At 39.3% G+C, this 22,838-nt stretch overlaps 1 protein-coding gene across 2 annotated transcripts in view; it reads left to right on the top strand.

Moving 5' to 3' along the window:
- NDUFS1 (NADH:ubiquinone oxidoreductase core subunit S1) overlaps nt 1–5,864 on the top strand; it is a 31,176-nt gene extending 25,312 nt beyond the window's left edge. Inside the window, exons 16-20 of one of the 2 annotated variants that reach the window (XM_081242606.1) lie at nt 687–862; nt 1,544–1,678; nt 1,782–1,854; nt 3,613–3,722; nt 5,129–5,864. In XM_081242606.1, the coding sequence (XP_081098732.1) occupies nt 687–862; nt 1,544–1,678; nt 1,782–1,854; nt 3,613–3,704 (476 nt within the window). In that variant the 3' untranslated portion in view covers nt 3,705–3,722; nt 5,129–5,864. Of the gene's footprint in view, nt 1–686; nt 863–1,543; nt 1,679–1,781; nt 1,855–3,612; nt 3,983–5,128 lie in introns of those variants that run through there. The other variant, XM_081242605.1, reaches the window with a different exon arrangement.
- The last annotated feature ends 16,974 nt before the right edge of the window (nt 5,865–22,838 follow it).

The following is a 22,838-nucleotide window of genomic DNA, read 5'->3' as shown; positions in this document are numbered from 1 at the left end:
GTCTTAAAGCATACTATTTTCTGTAATCTTCTGTTTATGCTCTTAATCATACTCCTGACACTTTCTTTTTTTTTTTTTTTTTTTTTTTTTTTTTTGCGGTACGCGGGCCTGTCACTGATGTGGCCTCTCCCGTTGCGGAGCACAGGCTCCAGATGCGCAGGCTCAGCGGCCATGGCTCATGGGCCCAGCCGCTCCGCGGCATGTGGGACCTTCGCAGACCGGGGCATGAACCTGTGTCCCCTGCATCGGCAGGCGGACTCTCAACCACTGCGCCACCAGGGAAGCCCCCTCCTGACACTTTTTGTTCATCCACCATTTCAGTTTACCAAATTTCACTAACATACATCTGAGTGTTTCCACTTTGTAATGATCAAGAGAAATGATACACCTAGTTGCCCATAATATGTGTGTTTATGTTGTTATACGTATTTGTGTATTTGCAAAAATTAATCTGGGAAGACACATACCAAATGCTTTCACAATAGTTTTCTTTGGAAAGGGAGTTTAACTGTGGGCAAAGCAGGCTTTAATTTTTATTCCAAATACTTCAATACTATATTGTTTTAATTTTTAAAACACTTATAATTATAAAAATGTAATTTTAAAAGGTTATATACTGTGTTCATGTATAATACCTAATCAGTTTTGTGCTAAAATGTGGTTTGCCATTTTCCATCTTTTCACAGGACATCATGGTGATGTTGGAGCTCCTATAGCAGATGTTATTCTCCCCGGCGCTGCTTACACAGAGAAGTCTGCTACTTATGTCAATACTGAGGGCCGAGCTCAGCAGACTAAAGTAGCAGTGACACCTCCTGGCTTGGCAAGAGAAGACTGGAAAATTATAAGAGCCCTTTCTGAGGTATTTGTCCTTAGTGATGCTGCTAATGGAATGTTTGACATGTTAGCTTGTCAGAATGATTTTCGAAGTCAAGGAAGATGCACTTCTGAAATGCAGAGATGACTTGAATAATCTCTGTAGGAAAAACGTGTTCAGAAAACGGGGATTTGGGGAATTCCCTGGTGGTCCAGTGGTTAGGACGCCACACTTTCACTGCCAAGGGCGTGGGTTTGATCCCTGGTGGGGGAACTACGATCCCACAGGCCACGTGGTGTGGCTGAAAAAAAAAACAACATGGGGATTGGAAAGAGGTGTTTTTACTTTTGACTTGTCTTTTTAACTCTTTGACTATAAGAAGCATCATGAGATTTAAAATAATAATATACAGTTGTCTATCAACTCTATATATGAGCAATAGCAGGTTAGCCAAAGCATTCAAATTTAGCAAAGCATTTCTTTATTTCATAATCAGTGTATTTTCTAAAAACAAATTACTAATGTATTGACAGCTGTTTATGAATTAGAAGAATTATTTACAGTAGTATTCCCCACTTAACCACCTGCTTAATATACATACAAATGGACACCAATATGTTTTTCATAGTAGTACTGCATTATTTTACCATAGTTGCAATGATGTATGATTTGAAATATTTAAGTATTAATGCTTTATGTCAATTTTTGGAACCTGTTATGTTATAGATTGCAGGTATGACTCTTCCATATGATACTCTGGATCAAGTAAGGAACAGATTGGAAGAAGTCTCTCCTAATCTTGTTCGATATGATGATGTCGAAGGAGCTAATTATTTCCAGCAAGCAAATGAGCTTTCCAAGGTAAAAACACGCCTATACGCAGTTTTCATAATAATGTATCCTCTGGTGTAACAGTACTAATCTTAAATACTATCATTATTGATCTCTTACTCTTTTTTTGCAGCTAGTGAACCAACAGCTTCTTGCTGATCCACTTGTTCCACCTCAGCTGACAATAAAAGACTTCTACATGACAGGTACGCAGTTGTCAGCATGACTGCCAAACATGAAAGGTAGAAAGGAGTAAAATCACCTAATTTAGCATTATGATTCCAACGTGCTAGTGGTAGTATTTGATGTTTTTAATCTCATAAGATTTTTCAAATATCAGAACTAATGTAACTTTATATTTTCTGATTTTACTCTAGTTTTTCTTTCTGAAATGTAAGTAGAGTTTGAAAATCCAAGAATTAACAGATTTTAAATATAAAATTTTACTACTGTATGAAGAATTACTGTGTAGCAATTTAGGGAGAATTTTCTGAGTGACAAACATCTGTGAAGGTTTTTCTGAGAATTACAGTAGAAAAATCAAAACACTAAAATGTGAAACATGCTAAATGGTGCTTCTGATGTAAATTGTTAAGAATGTGCTTAAGGAATGCAGACTAACAAACTTGTTTACTACAGGTTTTACACTTGATATAACATCTAGGTTATGAGATAGTTGATAGACCATTTAAAATAATTTTCTGTCTAAAAGCAGATAGGAGTATTTTTTCAAGTTCTTGGTGCAGTTTGTATCTAAGATTATTATTATTTTTTTTAATTTATTTTTATTTATTTATTTTTGACTGTATTGGGTCTTTGTTGCATGCAGGCTTCCTCTAGTTGTGGCGAGCGGGGGCTACTCTTCTTTGAGATGTGCGGGCTTCTCATTGCGGTGGCTTCTCTTGTTGCAAAGCATGGACTCTAGGCGCACAGGCTTCAGCAGTTGTGTCACGCAGGCTCAGTATTTGCAGCTCGTGGGCTCTAGAGCACAGGCTCAGTAGTTGTGGCACATGGGCTTAGTTGTTCGCGGCATGTGGGATCTTCCCGGACCAGGGCTCGAACCCGTGTCCCCTGCATTGGCAGGCGGATTCTTAACCACTGCGCCACCAGGGAAGCCCTGAGGTTATTTTTTTTTTTTTTTTTTTTTTTTGCGGTATGTGGGCCTCTCACTGTTGTGGCCTCTCCCGTTGCGGAGCACAGGCTCCGGACGCGCAGGCTCAGCGGCCATGGCTCACGGGCCCAGCCGCTCCGCGGCATGTGGGATCCTCCCGGACCGGGGCACGAACCCATGTCCCCTGCATCGGCAGGCAGACGCTCAACCACTGCGCCACCAGGGAAGCCCCCTGAGGTTATTTTTAATAGGTTTTTTTTCAGTTGTATTATAAAAGTTATGTTCATTGTAGAATACATACCTAAGCCCACAAGAGCAAGGAAAAATCACTATGATCCCACTATCCAGAAATAACTATGTTTAACATTTTGGCCAGTCATCCAGGGATATATACATATATTAATTTATTTAAACTAAAAATGAGATTACTTATTTACTCTGGGAGAGAGGGTTTGGACAGCTTTATTGAAATATTCACATACATAAAATTCACCCATAAAGTGAATTCATGGGTTTTAGTACACTGTTCTGTAACCTTTTTTCAATCATGGTATATTGCACATTCTTTTACTATCTTTAATACTTTTCTATAATATTTTTAATGGTTGCATACTGGCCCTTTGTATGGCTGTATATAATTATTTAATCATTCCTAGGAGTACTTATTAAAAGCATTTAGCTGTTAAGGGGCTTATCTTCTGAACTTATTGATTTTACAATGTTTATGTATAGTTACATAGACTCTTCCAGTCTTTTTTGTTGTTGTTCCTGAATATGTGCAACAGGAAAGTTTTACTGTGTGCTTCTTTTGAAGTTGTATTATCAAAACGCACGTTTTCTTGATATCTTTCAGATTCAATTAGCAGAGCCTCACAGACAATGGCTAAATGCGTCAAAGCTGTCACAGAGGGTGCCCATGCAGTAGAGGAACCATCCATATGCTGAAACATCTACTAGCACCCAGTTAGTTAAAGGACAGTTATGTTGGCATGATCTCTTAGAGGTGTATCTCTCTAAAAAATAATCTAAATGATGTAATATTTAAGGTTGTACCATGCTTTATTTGAAAACGATATTGCAATTATCAAAGAACTTTGAGGTTTCCAAACATTTATGTATTGTGTGTAAACGTTAAATAGTTTAATAAACGTGTATAGATGCCCTTTCATGTAAAAGCACTGATAATCTTTGTGACATGAAAAAGAAAATCCTTAAAATAAGAATTTTTGTTTATCTTCATTGATCACTTATGTTTGTAAAATGGATGAAATAATAGCTTCCATTAGGACCTATTTTTTACTAGTGCTAAAGAAAAGATTTAAGTATTCTGTGAAGCTGGGTAAATAGAAAATATATATAATATAATCATACATCAGATGTATATCTTGGACAGCGCTAATCATAATCATAATAATGAAGGCTAATGATTATTCAGGAGTTCTACATACTAAGCACTCTGGTTTTACATACAGTATCTTGTTTTGTCCTTTTACATCCCTGTCAGACAGTATTATCTCATTTTACAGGTGAAGAAACTAAAGCCCAGGGATAGTGGGTAGCTTGCCCAAGGCCACAGCAAAAGAGTCATAGAATCAAGCCTGGGTCTCTGACTTCAAAGCCCATTGTTCTTAACTGCTGCACATAATTTCCTCCCATTAGTACAGATTCCATAGGTTGTTACGTCTAAGAATCAGTATTGAGAAGCTTAATGGATAACACATTTTTCTGTTTTCTCTTGAATCTGTTTATATAATGTCATGGTGATTTATGGGATATTTTTCTTTGTATAATAGATTGCACACATATACACCCTTGGAATGAGGGAGGTTTCAAGAGATATAATTTAGGTCCTCATTGATGTTCCACATTTATTATATTAACACCATCTGTAGTATTAAGTCAACTAAATTATTCCAGTAATAATAGACAAAACTAACAGCTCATAATTTTCAATTGTCAAAAAGTTAAAAATTTACAATTAATCTAGGAGATAATCTAATGCTATATTAATATGTTTTCAAAATCTATGTTCAGAATCCTTTGTTTTGTAATCCTTATTCCTTTTTGCTTTCATCAAAGACTTAGCCCAACTATAGGTTGTGATTTTACTGATATAACAGAGGATAAAAATTTTAGACTATAGTATGTCACCAGTACTTTATCTTCAAAAATTGTACAAAATTTGTCACCTGTAACAGTTTTTTCAGAATTATTTTATTCACTTCAGTCATGAAGTTGTATACTTTGCTTAAAGTACTTTGCTTAAAATTCTCAGTTGCCTGAAATTGTATAAATTGTATAAACTCTTGCTGAAAGTCTTTGAATTTAATACAAACTTCTTATCTTTCTCTACCTTCTTTATCTCTTAGCACTGTTGCTGACCTCAGGGGGGCAAACACTTTCAGTTTTGTGTTTTGCACAGTACTCTTCAATGAATGAGTGTAGACTTCATAGGATTCTTGGTGAGGGAATATTGCATTCAAATGGAGAAAAGGTGATGTATAACTAAGATGGTCCAGAATCCTAAGGCAGCATGTGTTGAACTTGGAATTCTGTAAAGAATACCTTGTTTGGGCTAAGTGGTACTCAATAAAATTTGTTGGCTTTTACATAAAGTAAACATGAAAGTCTGTCCCATGGGCACCTATTAGTCACTTAATGCTAAATATTAAGGTTATTGTGACCATAAACATTGAAGATGGTTGCAAGACTTTCTGAAGAAGAGATCCAGATAGAAGAAAAATACATATAGATGAGAAGAATAACAGCTGATGTAATTTTGATTCTAAGCAACGATGGAGTCAACAATGAGAAATCTACAAAGGATCAAGGCCAAGTCCTTTTAGGTGAAGACGGCAATCTGGAAAGACCCTGGAATAATAAATAATACCATTTAGAAAAGATATTCTAATACGTGCCATTAAAGCTTTAAGTACATTGTGTCTAATTTTCACAAAACCCTGCTAACAATCGGTATTAAGACCCAAGAAGTATCAAATAACTTGCCCATTGTTACCCAGTTAAAGACTAAAGGCAAGAATGTTTAATTAGAGATATTTTTTACTGTCCCATTTTGCCTCAGAAAACCTTGTGGACCACTATAAGAATTGAATAGGGCTTCCCTGGTGGCACAGTGGTTGAGAATCTGCCTGCCAATGCAGGGGACACGGGTTCGAGCCCTGGTCTGGGAAGATCCCACATGCCGCGGAGCAACTAGGCCTGTGAGCCACAATTACTGAGCCTGCACGTCTGGAGCCTGTGCTCTGCAACAAGAGAAGCCGCGATAGTGAGAGGCCCGTGCACAGTGATGAAGAGTGACCCCCACTTGCTGCAACTAGAGAAAGCCCTCGCACAGAAACAAAGACCCAACACAGCCATAAATAAATAAATAAATAAATAAATATTTTTTTTAAAAAAAGAAAAGAATAGATATACAGGAAAAATTTTAAAGCCTGAACTTCATACAGAATGCCCCCCAAATTTATTGTGAATTGTATTATGAATACATCAATAATAAGTATTATACCTTATTAACAATACTCAGTATACAATAATTTATTATTGTTTGGTGCTGAGTTGTTTAAACACTGTCTCTTGCCAGGTCAGGCAGATCTTGTTCAACTTTGGAAATATTACTTGGAAAAATTTAACTATTTCTTCGTCTGTAAAATGAGGATAAATGTTCTAATAATTGTACCTACCTCCAACCTTATAGGGTTGTTATGAGGAGCAAGTCAGAAAGCCTCTAAAACTTGCTTGGCCTATTTCCTGACACATAGTGAATGCTCAATGTGCTTAGGGACTGAGAACCATCATTATAGGAAAATGTGTGTTCAGAACTTTGTGGGATGTTTCAGGAGGTTGCAACTAACCACGGGAGCCCTTGAAGTCCCCCTTCTAAGTGAATTGAGTAAAAAACTCAATTCCATTGATCGTGAGGGAAAGTCATGCCTAATATAACCTCTAGCTTCTGTTTTCCTAAAGAAATGTATTTCTTTCCTAAGACTCGAGAATTAAATGACTTGTCCAAGGTCAACCCAAGTAACAGAATACTGCTACTACAAACTGTCCACCAGGATTGTGAAGATTAATTTCTTATGCAGAGCTCTGCATATTTTGATGGAATTTTTACTAGTCACAGTAAGATTTACTGGGTCTGTTGGATTCTAACCCTTAAAAGAGACTACTTCTGAAAGCAAAAACAAAAAGCAGTGCAAACAGAAGAGGGAAAACTATATGCTGGTGATAGGATACTGAAGGAGGGTAAGAGCTATTGATGTGCATAAAAGGGGACAGGTGAATTCTTTTGCCAACATGAACCTTTGGCTAATATAAACTGTCAGCTTTATTGTTGCCGAAACAAATTACCCCGCCACAATTCAAGCTCCCACGGGGAGAGGAACTAAAGCAGCTTAGCAACAAAAGCAGTGGTAAGAGGTGGTTTTTTTTTTTTTTTTAATGTTAACAATGTCATTCATGACCACTGTTAAAATGTCACTAGCAAAATGATTACAAACCCCGTTACCAAAGGCCCAGTGTGGCTGGGGAATAGTTCAAGCAGAAATAAATGACACGCATGAGTATGACAATTTGTAAGGTTAATCCTACCTTAGCATAGCTAGACCTTAGGTTTGTGATTGACCCAACTTTTGGAAACAAGTACACGTGAAAAAAATGAACCTTGATAAAGACATTTCGGAACCAAAAAAGTAGTGTGTATACATATATGGCCACCTTTTATAAAAAGATAAAACTGTAATCCCCAAATAATTTTCTAATAACCAGTATTTTAAAATGTCTTAACAGTTGCATAGTATGTTGCTTATTTCATTTCGCCCAAGAGACAAGAACGTTAATGAGAAATTTGATTAGACCTCAGATCTAGATTGTAAGAGAACAAAGATCTCAGAGCCAAATACCCTTTTGCTTAAAGTGTTTTATGGTTTTTATTACTGAAAAATTTTAAAGATTAAAGACTTACCTATGACTGATATTCGAACTATGATTGATACTCAAAATCATTGACATCTTAATATTTTTTAAATAACTTACACTGAAAAGCATATGTTGATATTGAAAAATAGGGTTAAATGTACAGTCTAGAACTAGTAATTAGTTTACGATATTTAATTTGAATTGGTATATAAAGAGATCATAAGATGAATAACAATTTCCTTCTTATTTCTTTTCGACCATGCTGCACAGCATGCAGGATCTCAGTTCCCCGACCAGGGATGGAACCCATGCCCCCTACAGTGGAAGCGTGGAGTCTTAACCACTGGACCACCAGGGAAGTCCCTAATTTCCTTCTTAGATGCATATAATTTCAGATCTGAAAAGGACTGTAGAAAAAAATCTAGTATCACACGTACATTTGGTAATTATGGAAATGGAGGCCAAGGAGAATAAGGAGTAAATGAGGGACAGATCCTGTGATTTGAACCAGCCCTTCCGACTCCTGGTTCAGTGACATCTCAAAGCCTGAAACTCAGCTCCAACATTTATTAAAGATTTGCAGAGTATCTGCTGTGTGTGAATACAATATTAAGTATTAGGACTACAAAGAGAAATAGATATAGGAAAAGTATCTCAGCAGATGCAAAAAAAAATTGTTTACCTCTAGGTAGTTCAACTAGTCTGAGGCATAGCATAAAGAAAAGGACTGTACGCCTCTATCATTTGAGCATTTGAAGGCTTTTACAATAAGAATATATTGCTTCTATAATTTTTAAAAACATTGTTTAAATGAAAAACAGCAAAACAAAACATTTAAGTTGATGAAAACTAAAAATAGCAGGATGCAAAATTGTATGCATACTACATGTGGTTGGCAGCCTCTAACATGGCCCCAATGATCCCTGCCTCCTGGGATTCACACCCTTTTGTCATCTTAGCTCCTTGCGTGTGGGCTGGACTTCCTGATTCACTGCTAGTGAATAGGGATGTCTCTGCTGAGATGAAGTTTTAAACAGTCTGTGGTTTCTGTCTTGGGCTCTCTGATTCTCTCCCTCTCAGATCACTGCCTGCCATGTTGTGAGGATACTTAGGCAGCCTATGGAGAGGCCTCATGTGGTAAGGAAGAGGCCTTCCAGTAACCGTATCAGTGAGCTGAATTCTGGCTGCCAATTGAGTGGAGGTGACTGTAGCCCCAGCCAACAGCCAAATTGCAACCACATACATTCCTGGATTCCTAACACAGAAATTGTGAGCTAATATTTGTTGTTTTTAACCACGAAATTTTGGGTTATTTTGTTATGCAGTAATAGATAATACACTATGATTACAGCCAGGCAAAGGCATATACCAGGGGACCCACATCCAATGACTGACTCACGTGGGATTATAAAGGCCTGGCCATCTAGACCCAATGGAGGACGCTTCTCAAAGGCTGTTTAGCTCTCAAGCGTTCTGTGGGGCTGGCTGAGGCTGTCATTGGACCTGCATTGCAGCTCAACTTTTCCCTCCGCCCACTCCTGCCTTCTTCCCCTCCCTTACAGGTGTTGACCCCCGTGGAACTCCTTCATAAATACTTTGCACATTGAATTCTGCTCAGAGTGTGCTACCTGGGGAATCCAAACTGTGACAGCCATCTAGAATATCTATGGATCCTATGTAGCTGCTCCAATTATCACTATGTCTCAGCCAACAAGAAGAGTGAGGGAGAAGAAGTGGAGGACAAGCACTGATGTTTTATTGACATGACTTGGAAATTGCATCACTTCCATTCACATACCATAGGCAAGACTTATAGCCACACTCACCTGCATGAGAGGATGCTGGGAAATGAAGCCTCCAGCTGGAAAGCCATCTACTCAACTAAAACAGAAATTCTAAGAGGTGTTCTAGTTTGATCTTTTGCTATGTAACAAACCACCCCAAAACTTAGTGGTGTAAAACAACAGCCATTTTATTATGCTCATGAGATTCCGTGGATCCAAAATATAGAAAGGGCACAGGGAGATGACGTCACAGCTGGATGACTAGAGTATTTGGGGATGACTCAAATAGCTGGGGACTGGAGCAGCTGTGGCTGGAGGACCTTCAATCCCCAGATGGCATTTTCGCTTACCTGTTTGGCCCCTGGGCGGGAATGGTGGAAGGACAGGTTCAGATGGGATTGTCTTATAGAGCATCTACCTGTGGCCTATTCAGCATGACAGTCTCAGGACAGTTGTACTCACAGGGTGGTTCAGGGCTCCAAGAGCAAGAGCGTTCCTAGAGACCAAGGAGGAAGCTGCAAGGCTTTTTATGACAACCTCAGAAGTTACATAGTATCACTTCACTGTACTTTATTGGTCAAGCCAGTCTCAGAGCCCACCCAGATTCAAGGGGAGGAAGCATACATCCCACCTCCTGATGGGAGGGGGTCAAATAATTAACCACAAAGGGAGAATAGATATTGGGGGACAATTAGTTCCTGCCATCAGCCCTGTGATACATACTGCAGTAATGAAGAGGGAGATACACAGGAAAAAATGACTATAATAAACTATAAAGTGAAGTTTCTATAATATACCAATTAATCTATAGCTATTTTCTCATTACTTACCACAACTCGACTGCTTTTGTATTCAGTATAGAGTTGGTAAGCCCCCTCTCATATATAGGATAGAGTTAAGGCCCTTCTCTTTGGCTCTAATTCTTTAAGCTTTTAAATATAACTCAAGAACCTTGGCACCTATAACTGAAATGCTTTTGGGGGGATTAAGGCTATTTAGAGGAGGAAATGAGCCTTTGTTAGGTTGCCTACAGATTGTCCGGCCTGGGTTAATACAGATTGGGTAAGTACTAGGCCAAATGGAGTAATGTTCCTCAAGTAATATATTTAGTATCACAGTTTGAGTACAGTAGTGGAACCCAAAGTGTACTTTTTCAGTATCTTGTATTCCATTTCCACTTCACAGGATTTACTATATTCTTCAGCACGGTAAGCAACGCCCCTGCCAGACAATGTACTATATGTTATTAATGTAAATTATTTTCTGAATTAAAAAAAGGTGGCAAGTCATGGGCAAACTAGGACAGGAACTGAGTCTGTTGAGGTCTTTAAACTCTTCCAAGACTTGGGGATTTTCCTTATGTGCCTAGGGTTAGGATGACCTTGTCCCATTGTTCTAGAACAGAAGCATCTACTTTGCTGCTGGAAAGCCCTGGGATAATGTTGGAAAGCTACAAGGAGCAGTAAAGCATGACTAAATTTCATTAATCTCAATTTCCCCTACCAAGAAAAATAAAGGCCAAAATTTTTTTTGCCTGTTTCTGCTTTTTTTCTTTTAAGACTGAAAGTAACCTGGTCTTTATCTGAGATGTGTTGTTATGTGGATAAAGTTAAATCATAATAGAGCCTTCAGATAGCTTCTCAAACCCCAAACTACAATTCCCATAAAGCATAAAGTGGAAATTTATGGTTTGCTTAGTAGCAGGAAATAAACAGCTGCAGCCCGTCATGGGATGGAGCTTGTTTTGTATCTGCAAACCCAGAGGGAATGAGGGGTGAGGGGCAGCAGCATTCCCTTGGGAACCTGGGGTTGTTCCTCAGTAACTTGTGTACGTCTTTACTCTGTGACCGGTGCCCTCCCCTTGTTCACCCTTCACTTTCTAGTCAAATGCATGTGTCCATCTCTCTTAGAACCTTTTGTTCCATAAGAGGTGGGATTTGCTCCTCACTCCTTTCACTCTATATCTCTAGTGGTTTGTCTCTAATGTTCTTACCTAATACTTTTCTCTCACGTCGTTCCCAGTCATATATGAGGCTCATTTTCTACAGGTTCACATTTGTCATTGTCATCTCCTGTAATCTGTACCTTTCCTTCATTGTGACTCAGCATACAAAATATATTGCCCTTTGGTTAAACCAGAACGATTCTCATCCAAAACTGGAATGTTAGGATAAATATTTTGTAAGTGAGTGGTTTCAGGAAATTGTGGTACCCTGTATAAATCTATTGATTGCCAGAAAAGAGATACCTAATCTTTTTAAATAACTTGTTTGATTCTTTGAGAGTCTACATCTTATTCCACTAAGATCTTTTTGATTGGAATTGGTTCTTCCATTTCATGTTTTGTGAGTTAATTCATTAAGTCCCTGTGCAAGAAAAGCAGTTTTCAGAAGGAAAACAAAAACCACTCTAAAAGGGGGCAGAGACATTTCTGCTAGGCAAACTACCAAAGGGATTATTAGGAGCTTCTATGCTCCTAATACACCAACCTGCTATTATCTTTAATAGCTTTACAACTAAGGCTACTAGACAAGGACTGTGCCTGCTCAGTTTTCAAATTTGAACATTGTGATGTTAACTCGAATTATAATGCCTAATCCTCAAGCTTGAGTGGAGCAAGTCAACTGCTCACCCCTGAGAATAAGTTAATTTTTTCCAGGCACCAAGGTACTGATTAGGGCGCTGGGCAAGGAATTTTCCTAAATCGGCCCTGTAGCCCAGGAAGTCATTCCTTTTCCCTGGCAAGCACCTCCCTCCCAGAGAGCAGGGTTGACTCACTTCTGACTTAGCGTGCTTACCACACAATAAACGGTTGAGAAATTATTGTCTCTGCTAGAGTTCTTGTTGCAGTAGAACATATGTATGCATTTAATGGCCAAAAAGACCACCAGATCTGTTTCCTACGGGGCCCATAATTCTTTCCCTGGTCCCTTTTCTCCCCTGAACCCACGCACCAAACTAATACATCAAAAGTGTTAGCTGGTCATTTGCAGCAACATGGATGGACCTAGAGATTATCATACTAAGTGAAGTGAGACAGAGAAAGACAAATATCATATGATATCACTGATATGTGGAATCTAAAAAACAGTACAAATGAACTTATTTACGAAACAGAAACAGACTCACAGACAAAGAAAACAAACTTATAGTTACCAAAGGGGAGTGGGGAGGGAACGGATAAGTTGGGAGTAGGGGATTAACAGATGCACACTACCATATATACAACAGATAAACCGCAAAGACTTACTGGATAGCACAGGGAACTATATTCAGTATCTTGTAATAAACTATAATGGAAAAGAATAAAAAAAGAATGTAGATATATACATAACATATATGTATAACCAAATCACTTTGTTGTACACCTGAAACTAACACAATATTGTAAATCAACTATACTTCAAAAAAAAAAAAAGCTCAAGAAGAATGATAACTAGGGATAATATCCATCCCCAGTTCCTGTATGTTAATTGAGCAACTATTATGGGTTGAGGACTGTGCAGGTGCTGGAGATAGACCCGGTCATCAGTGGCAAAGACAGACAAGTCACTGATGATTGCATCTGTGTGCAAGTGCTGTGACAGGACAAGAACAAGTTGCTCTGGGAACAGCAGAGAAGGCACCTTCATGACAGCCCTGACAGGGAGGGTGTCAAGAGCTATCAGGGAAGGCTTCCAAGAGGAAGTGCTTACTGTGAGGAGTCTTGTGGGTTGAGTAGGAGTAAGCCCAGTGGACAGAAGGAGCACAGCGAGCAAGGACGCCGAGATCTGAGAAAACAGCGGCTCTGACAAAATGGTGCCATAAAGGTTTGTAGATGCCAGACAATGTGGTTTGCTTCATGAAAGAACTTATGCTTTATTTGGAGGCACTGATGGATGTGCCTCCTCACCTAGAGAGGACATTTAAGTGAAGAGCATCGAGTTGAGAAAAGTATCTCGAAGTCATGAACTAATACAGGTTTGGAGTTTCACAGATCCTGGTCAAGCCCCATGTGTGACTTAACCAACGCACTTCACCTCTATGATTTTGTGGTCAACCAGCAAGAACACCCACCCCTTAGGGTTACTCTGAGGACTAAATGGAATTATTTACTCATGACAAATTGGCAGCAAAGTGTGTGTCACCTAACAAACATTTTAATAAACATAAGTTTTCTTTGCTTTAAAAAAAGAAAAGTTGGCTGGTCTTTTCTCTCCTCACCCTCCATGTTGCCCCAAAGCCTCTCACCTTCCTTCCCCCCGCAAACCCTCGAAATTTACTCTTTTCCACCAGAGCCCCCCAAAATTTACTCTCCGTTCTTCAACATATATGCACCAAAGTTAGTCCCTCTCTAGCTACATATTTTTGGGGGCATTGGAGGGAGGGAGACAATGAGTCAGCAACAGACAGCCTTCTGGTTAAGTAGTGCATAAAGCTGTCTTTTCTAAAAAGCTGCCTAGTATTCCATCGTGTGCCTCTACAAAAATGTATCCCAATTCCCTATCAATAATGATAACTAAAATGTATTGAGCATATACTATGGATTAGGCACTGTTCTAAATACTGTCACAACCCAGTGGAGTAAATTTTGTTACTAGCTTCACTTTACAGATGGGTAAAATAACAGCACAGTGAGATAAGTTGTCCACGATCACATAGTAAATTATGGAGATGGGATTTGAATCCAGGTGATTCTTAACCACTATGCTATACTGCTTCCCTATTGATGGGATATTTAGGGCTTTCCTAGATATTTTTTTCTATTACAGATAATGTAGTAATAAATATCCTTATACCTAAACATTTGCATACTTTTCTAAATACATCCATTAGGACACATTCCTTGAAATGACATCATGGGATCAAAGAGCAGCACATTTTTATTTGAAGAGAAAAAGCTTCTCCTCCAAAGTTATCATTTGTTTGGAGGAGGGAGCATTTTACTAGAGCAGTAAGCCATCCTCTTTATACATTTAAAATTTTGCTTGCAAAAGTACTAGAAAGTCATCTTAGTGCTTTACCATCTAGGTGGTTCTTTTCTCATATCATTTCTGTTATTTAACTAGGAGTAGAAACAGGGAAACTAAAGCAAATAGGCCCTGGGTCATAGCAGTTCAGTTACTGATTTAAATGACTGGGTCTTTGATATATATTTTTTCATCTGTAAAATGGGGATATTAGGTACCACCTACTTTATCTACCACCTATGGATTTAGAGGCACAAATATGAATGTATACATTTTTCATATGTATCATTGAAAACACATAATGGAGGGTTACCCATCCAGGGACCAGGGAAAGAACTATGGGCCCAATAGGAAATTGAGATCTGGTATCTTTTTGGTTACTAAAAGCATACATGTGCTTTATTGCACCAGAAACTATCAGAGACAATAATTTCTCAATCCCTTATAGTATGTGACCATCTGTATAAGTCCTAGTACAGTTTCCTTAAGTAGGCTCACTGTAAATATTTTATGAATAAATTAATAAAGTTTTCAAGGCCATGCATAAATTTTCCAAAGCTAAAACTACGGTCCTCTCTTAAAAAAACAAAACTTTGTCTTACCCCTAAATAATAAATATCTGTATCTTCTTTAGGAGAACCTGTTCATGATATAGTTTAAGGGAGTTGAAATTTGATCTCAGGCAAACTAATAAATCAAAAGATCCAGAGCAAAAAGTCTGAAATCAGCTAGTTTGACAAATGTTGAGTAACTGCCTCTCTATAAATTTGGAAAATACAGAGATGTAGAAAAATAATCCATTTATTGACTAGTAGCCCTTTCTTCATGCTGTGTAATTTTTTTTTATTTTTTATTTTTATTTTTTTTATTTTTTTATAACAAATTTAATCAGTTATACATATATATATGTTCCCATATCCCCTCCCTTTTGCGTCTCCCTCCCACCCTCCCTATCCCACCCCTCCAGGCGGTCACAAAGCACCGAGCTGATCTCCCTGTGCTATGCGGCTGCTTCCCACTAGCTATCTACCTTACGTTTGGTAGTGTATATATGTCCATGCCGCTCTTTCACTTTGTCACAGCTTACCCTTCCCCCTCCCCATATCCTCAAGTCCATTCTCTAGTAGGTCTGTGTCTTTATTCCTATCTTACCCCTATGTTCTTCATGACATTTTTTTTCTTAAATTCCATATATATGTGTCAGCATACAGTATTTGTCTTTCTCTTTCTGACTTACTTCACTCTGTATGACAGACTCTAGGTCCATCCACCTCATTACAAATCATGCTGTGTAATTTTTATTGGTCCTTTAGGACACTATCTTCTATTTCTTTAAAGTTATTGATAGACAATAACTAATAATAATAATAACCAGGGTTCGAGCTCTGGTCTGGGAAGATCCCACATGCCGCGGAGCAACTAGGCCCATGAGCCACAACTACTGAGCCTGCGCGTCTGGAGCCTGTGCTCCGCAACAAGAGAGGCCGCGACGGTGAGAGGCCCGCACACCGCGATGAAGAGTGGCCCCCGCTTGCCGCAACTAGAGAAAGCCCTCGCACAGAAACAAAGACCCAACACAGCCAAAAATAAATAAATTAATTAATTAAAAAAAAAAACTAGGTTGGGAAATATCTACAAACTTCAACATGAAAATATTTTTGATTCAGGTGTTCTGGAATAGAAAAATTTACACGTTTCTATGAATGAAATATGTAAGTACTCAAATGTATAAAGTAAACATGAAAAGCATTCTTTCTGACTAGGTGTAAACAGAATATATTGTTAAGAATCTATACAAGGGCTTCCCTGGTGGCACAGTGGTTAAGAGTCCACCTGCCAATGCAGGGGACACGGGTTCGAGCCCTGGTCCGCGAAGATCCCACATGCCCCAAAGCAACTAAGCCCGTGTGCAAAAAAAAAAAAAAAAATCTATCATGAGGCAGCAAAAATTTCTTTGCCCAAGTTTCCGTCCAGGATTTTTCCAAGAACTGGAGAAATAATACTGTTTTAATCTGTTTGGGCTGCTATAACAAAATACAACAGACTGGGTAGCTTATAAACAACAGAAATTTATTTCTCACAGTTCCGGAGGCTGGGGTCAAGTTCTGGTGAAAACCCTCTTCCAGGGTCTGGAACAGATGGTAGCAGACTACCATCTCTCGCTGTGTCCTCAACATGGAAGGGACTAATCCCATTCATGGAAGTTCCATCCTCATGACTTAAGCACCTCCAAAAGGCACCACCTCCTAATACCATCACCGTAGGCATTTAGGATTTCAACATATGAATTTTAAAGAGACACAAACATTCAAATCATAGCAAATACCTAAATTGATAGCAGTCCAACTTAAATATGGGAAAGTAACTGCCAATGGCAAAATAGATACTAGTGTATAGTTCTACCTTATTCTGAATAACTGTGCTAGGAGCTACATTCTCCCTGAGTAATGCCATCAAATTAAAGAGATGATTTCAACAGTAATGATGGTAATGATGAACTTGAGTCTGAAATGTCCTGGACTCTAGTTATTGTATGTGCATTCAATAGGACTTAGACTTACTAAGTCTGTGCAGCATTTAGGCTGTTTCTAAAGTTTCTGTTTACTGTATGTATCACAGTCTATTGAGATTATAGTTTTTCAGCTATATGCCAAAGTTGGGGAAAATGATCCAGTTACGAGCAGGATTTGTAACAATCATTATTTCCAAATTTTTTTTTTTTAAGTGGGTGGCAACACTATGTGATACTGTGCACACTGATTTGTGTGTTAGAGGAGAAAGCTCTGGAATTGGTTCCCTAGATTTAAGTCCTGGTTCTACTGCTTAGCAGCCATGTCATCTCTATTACTGTTACCTATTGATATGGGGGTGATGATGATAGTAACACCTGCCTCATAGAGTTGACTAAATAACGTATTATGTGTAAAGCACTGGGCAGGAATAAGTACTTAATAAGTTGTTGATATTTCATCCTTTAAAAAGAAAGAATGAAAAAGTATACCTAGAAGCCTGTGATTTAGTATGCAACCAATCTACAGTTTAGTACTAGAATAGAAAGCATTAAATGGCTTTCCTTTTTTGTTGTTGGTTTTTTAAAAATTAATTAATTAATTTGTTTTTATTTTTGGCTGTGTTGGGTCTTTGTTGCTGCACGGGCTTTCTCTAGTTGCAGCGAGCGGGGACTACTCTTTGTTGTGGTGCATGCGCTTCTCACTGCGGTGGCTTCTCTTGTTGTGGAGCATGGGCTCAAGGTGCGCGGGCTTCAGTAGTTGTGGCGCATGGGCTCAGTAGTTGTGGCACATGGGTTTAGTTGCTCCGCGGCATGTGGGATCTTCCCGTGCCAGGGCTCGAACTCGTGTCCCTTGCATTGGCAGGCGGATTCTTAACCACTGTGCCACCAGGGAAGCCCAGAACATTTAATTTTTAAGATTTATCTCTGGCAATGTAATTTCCAGCCAATAATGTGCACACAGGTTATAGAAACCGAGCTCTTTGGACAGCAGAGTAATGTATCATGGTAAATTATAATAATTGCTTTTACAACTGGGTGTGATCCTGTAAAATCTGTGCTGTTGGTGACAAACAGTGAAGGAGGAGGAGAGACATGATGAACAGGAGTTATTCACTGCTTCTGGAGGACAAATCAAAACCAATGTCCTACCAATGGAGGATTAATGATATTACTTTTACAAAGGATTTAGACAAATGTGCAAATATATTGCAATTTTAAAAAAAGGGACCTACTGGGCTAAGAAGAAAAAGTAAAAAGGGACCTGTTATTAAAGGGATATTTTCCTTTTGCCTGATTTATGTGGACTGATGGTCCCATTAGTCCAAATATATTCATGTGGTAGGCCGAATAATGGCCCCCAAATATGTCCATGTTCTAATCCCCTAAGCTGTGAATGTTACCTTACATGCAAAAGGGATTTTGTAGATGTGACTGAATTAAGGGTCTTGAGATAGGGAGATTATTCTGGATTATCTGGGTGGGCACAATGTAAGCAGAAAGATCCTAATAAGAGCAAGGCAGGACAAGAGTCAGAGGAGGTTGAAAGACACTATGTTGCTGGCTTTAAAGACATAGGAAGGGGAATTCCCTGGTGGTCCAATGGTTAGGGCTCCACACTCTTGCTGCCTAGGACCGGGGGTCAGTCCCTGATCGGGGAGCTAAGATCCCACAAGCCACGAGGTGCAGCCAAAAAATAAATAAATAAAGACATAAGAAGGAATCAGGAGTCAACGAAAGCAGGTAGAAGCTTCTAGAAGCTGGAAAAGGCAAGGAAACAGATTCTCCCCTAGAGCCTCCAGAAGGAACGTAGCCCTGCTGACACCTTGATATTAGCCCAGTAAAACCGTTTCGGATTTCTGACCTGCAGGACTGTAAGATAATAAACCTATGTTGCTTTAAGCCACTAAATTTGTGGTACTTTGTTAGGACAGCAAGTCGAAACAAATACATTCATTAATCTGCACCTAACCTGTGCAGACACCAATTTGTAGCCAGTACAAACTGAAATGTACTTCTAGTTCTCTTGGATTAAAACTGGAGTTATCCGTGGAAAAGTGATTTATTCTGGGGCTGGAGCAGGAAAAAATACAAGGTGAATCTAGAGTGTCTTATGTTGTTAGAAAGTAAAGAAGTGCTGAAAATGGATGAGAGCATGTGGAAATGGCACAGGAGCTAACCTGAAAGAGCTCCCAATGGCCAAAGCTGGAACAATTAGAACAACAAAATAATGATAGTGTTGGATTCTAATTCCCCAAATAAAAAATATATCCCACATCCACAATGAAATAAATAAATAAATAAATGGAGGAGAATGGACAGTTCCACTGATGAATGTTAAAATTAGTGTAGGAGGGCTTCCCTGGTGGCGCAGTGGTTGAGAGTCCGCCTGCCAATGCAGGGGACACGGGTTCGTGCCCCAGACCGGGAAGATCCCACATGCCGCGGAGCGGCTGGGCCCGTGAGCCATGGCCGCTGAGTCTGCGCGTCTGGAGCCTGTGCTCCACAACGGGAGGGGCCACAACAGTGAGAGGCCCACGTACAGGAAAAAAAAAAAAAAAAAAAAAAAAAAATTAGTGTAGGAAGGTTTGAGGAGAAATAAAATGTTCGCATAGTTCAAAGTATCTCCCCCAAGGTATCTTTTAATTACAAATGGCAAAATAGTAACGGTTACAGCGGAGAAACCGGAAGACACAAGCCAAACCAAGTAATCGGGCTAATAGCACTAGCGTGGTAGGCATAATTCTAAGATGTCCACTCCCTCCCTTTCATAACCATCCAGGCTGTGAATACGATGGATTTTAATCCATGACTAGGTTATATTATGTGACACAGTTGACTTTAAAAAAGGGAGTATGGGGGCTTCCCTGGTGGCGCAGTGGTTGAGAGTCCGCCTGCCAATGCAGGGGACACGGGTTCATGCCCCGGTCCGGGAAGACCCCACATGCCGCGGAGCGGGTGGGTCTGTGAGCCATGGCCGCTGAGCCTGCGCGTCCGGAGCCTGTGCTCTGCAACGGGAGAGGCCACAATAGTGAGAGGCCCACGTACCGCAGTAAAAAAAAAAAAAAAAAGGAGGGAGTATGGGTTTGGGCCTGACCTAATCATATGAGCCTTTTAAATCTGGGTCTAGAAGTCAGAGATTCAAAGCGTGAGAGGGACTGTAGGGAAGGGAAATTCTCCTGCTGCCCTTGTAAATGGAGAAGCCACCAGTGAGAATTTGAGAATGGCTTCTAGGAACTGAGAGTGATTCCTGCTGCCAACCCGCAAGAAAACAGTCCATACTGAATTCTGCCAACAACATGAATGAGCTGGAAGAGGACCACAAGCTCCAGCTGAGAACACAGCCCAGCTGACACCTCGATGTTGGCCTTGGGAGACCCTGAGCAGGGAGCCCAGCCACACTCAGCTTGGCCCTCTAAGCTGCAGAAACTGTGAGATAAGAAGCTGGGTGTTGTTCTATGGTGCCAGGTCTGTGGGGACGTGTCACAGCAGCAGCACAAAACTACAGAACCAGTCATAACACAGGTCAACATCATGTGCTCCCCGATAGGATGCTCTGAAAAGGACATATGACATCTGAGATTTTCTTGCCAAAAATACATTCCCTCATCTAATCATGAGGAAATATCAGAGAAACCCAGACTGAGAGACATTCTACAAAATAACTGACTGCCACACCATTGTAAAGCAGTTATACTCTAATAAAGATGTTTAAAAAATAATAATAACTGACTGGTATTCTTCAAAAGGGTAGAGGTCATGAAAGACAAGAACAGACTGAGTATCTGAAGCAGAAAAAGGACGTTAGTGGTAGACCTGCAAAATCAGAATAAAGTCTGTAATTTAGTTAACAACAACAGAAATTACAACAGAACATACCCAAAGTTATTCCTCTGTAGAATCAGGCGACTCTATGTAGTCTTAAGCAATTCACTTCTAGAATGTTTTTCCAGTTATTAGGTAACACAAAAAGCATTTGTAGTGTGCTTTAAGATTCTTAGCTGAAATAGTAACAGTTGTGTTGCTTACTGTTTGTCTTTTCTATTTTCCTTTAAGATGGCTAAATTTTGGAAGAGTTATTGTGTTTTGGAAGACTCAGTATGCTTCAACATTGTAATGGCTTTGATGCAACAGTATAGATGAATAAAAACAAATACTATTAATGGATGCAATCCAAAAATGAAAAATTAGACAACTTAGTATATTGTGGAGGCTTTTGTGGTTGTTGCTTTGATGTTTGCTTTTTACTATTATTTCAAATTAAGGAATTGGCATGTAAAACTATAAATACACAAAATCCTTTCAACAGCTTAAAAAAATGAACATTTCAGAAGTTTCCTGAATTCAAGTCAAGGCAGAGGGAGGGAAGCAAAAAACACTGTTTGAACAGTTTTGATTCAGACAAGATAGAAATGCTCTTCCAGTAGAGAAAAAAAAGGGCAAATGACCTGCATGGAGTATTTACATCAGTTTTCTAAGAATGGAATCATGTGTCTCCTTTCCCTATAATCTTTTTCTTAGCTTCATTTCAGAGAACTGGACACATGCTATAGAGATTGAGTGATAATTTATCACTGCATCAGTGATTATTGCATGAAGTACTCTGACTTTGCTGCTCATACATTTTAGTTAACGTAATTCTTCCCTCCTTCCTCCATAGAGAGAAACATAGTGCCTACCATCTAGCTCAAGGCTGGCTTAACGGCCTCCTCTGAGGTTAATGTAACATCATTCTGGACGGAGCAACAGGAAGCATCTGTGTATCTTACCACAAACCGAGATGATCCACTTTTTCCCCATTTGAAGTATAAATTCTGTTGGTATTAAATTACTTAACCGCTCTTGCTGTGCACACCTAAAACATTTAGATACATAAAACATCATGGTAATAAGCTCTGAGAAAACTGAAATGATTTATGACTATGTAAATATTTATTTAATTCCTCCCTGTTGGTCAATATTGATTTTTTCCCCCCCCCGTCTATAATTTAAAGGAAACTTGTAGTATGAAAGCTATTCTGACAAATCTTTGGTTCTCATGTTCTGGAACCATCTATGGTGACAGCAAAACTCAGGGAACAATGTTAGTTAATTAACAGCTGCCAAGTTACCTGGAGGAGCAGATGGTATAATTGATCACGTCCTACAAAATGGGGGAAGGGAATACTCCAAGACATTTGCTCAAATATGCTTGAGCGTTTCCACACAAAAGGCTTTAATGAAAACCATACTTTTTCCCTCTTGTATGCTTACCTTTTACTTAGGGTGATTCTCTTATATTGTATTTATTAACCTGTCAAGTGTTCAATATTAAGTGACATTAGTCATTTAAAAGTAGAGTATACAGAAAATAAGTACATAAACAAAAATAGAGCATACATTTTAAGTGTTTTTACCAATGAAGAATGTACAACAATTGGGGAATTCCCTGGCGGTCCAGTGCTTAGGACTCTGAGCTTTCACTGCCAAGACGTGGGTTTGATCCCTGGTCAGGGAACTAAGATCCTGCAAGCCACACGGTGTGGTCAAAAAAAAAAAAGAGGGCTTCCCTGGTGGCGCAGTGGTTGAGAGTCCGCCTGCCGATGCAGGGGACATGGGTTCGTGCCCCAGTCTGGGAGGATCCCACATGCCGCGGAGCGGCTGGGCCCGTGAGCCATGGCCGCTGAACCTGTGCATCCGGAGCCTGTGCTCCGCAAGGGAGAGGCCACAGCAGTGAGAGGCCCGCGTACTTCAAAGGAAAAAAAAAAAGAAGAATGTACAACAGAAATATGCCAAGAATACTTAACACCAATCCCAGATATTTTTAGCTGGACTATAACATGGTCAAATGGAATATAATGCTCAAAGGTTATTGACATAATTTAAATTGTACAGATATTTTACTAATCATCTTGGACCTGTA

This window comes from Mesoplodon bidens (assembly GCF_964165515.1).
Source record: "Mesoplodon bidens genome assembly, chromosome: 8".
NCBI classification, from domain to species: domain Eukaryota; kingdom Metazoa; phylum Chordata; class Mammalia; order Artiodactyla; family Ziphiidae; genus Mesoplodon; species Mesoplodon bidens.
The sequence above is the reverse complement of the archived record's forward strand: the minus strand, read 5'-3'. Positions and strand labels throughout refer to the sequence as shown.